Consider the following 233-nt stretch of genomic DNA (forward strand, 5'->3'; position numbering starts at 1 on the left):
AACCTTTCCTCCGGCCTAACATGGCACTGTGCCTCTCTTGTTCCAGGCGGCTACATTCCCGAGTGCGACAGCGAGGGCTACTATCAGCCGACGCAGTGCCACGCGGGGGCAGGTGTGTGCTGGTGTGTGGATAGGCACGGCGTCGAGCTGCCCAGTACCCGCACACACAGCACTCCCAACTGTGGTACGTTTCTTGTGTGGGTGTGTGTTTGTCTTTTGCGGGTGGGGCTTCA

General features: G+C 60.1%; 1 protein-coding gene across 1 annotated transcript in view; it reads left to right on the top strand.

The window, feature by feature from the left end:
* The window catches only part of LOC119590656 (proteoglycan Cow-like), a gene marked incomplete in the record, with an annotated part of 201,110 nt that overhangs the window by 199,621 nt on the left and 1,256 nt on the right, over window positions 1-233 (top strand). The window contains 1 exon segment of the mRNA XM_037939332.1: window positions 47-184. Coding sequence (XP_037795260.1) covers window positions 47-184 — 138 coding nt within the window.

This window comes from Penaeus monodon, chromosome 27 (genome assembly GCF_015228065.2).
Source record: "Penaeus monodon isolate SGIC_2016 chromosome 27, NSTDA_Pmon_1, whole genome shotgun sequence".
Classification (NCBI taxonomy): domain Eukaryota; kingdom Metazoa; phylum Arthropoda; class Malacostraca; order Decapoda; family Penaeidae; genus Penaeus; species Penaeus monodon.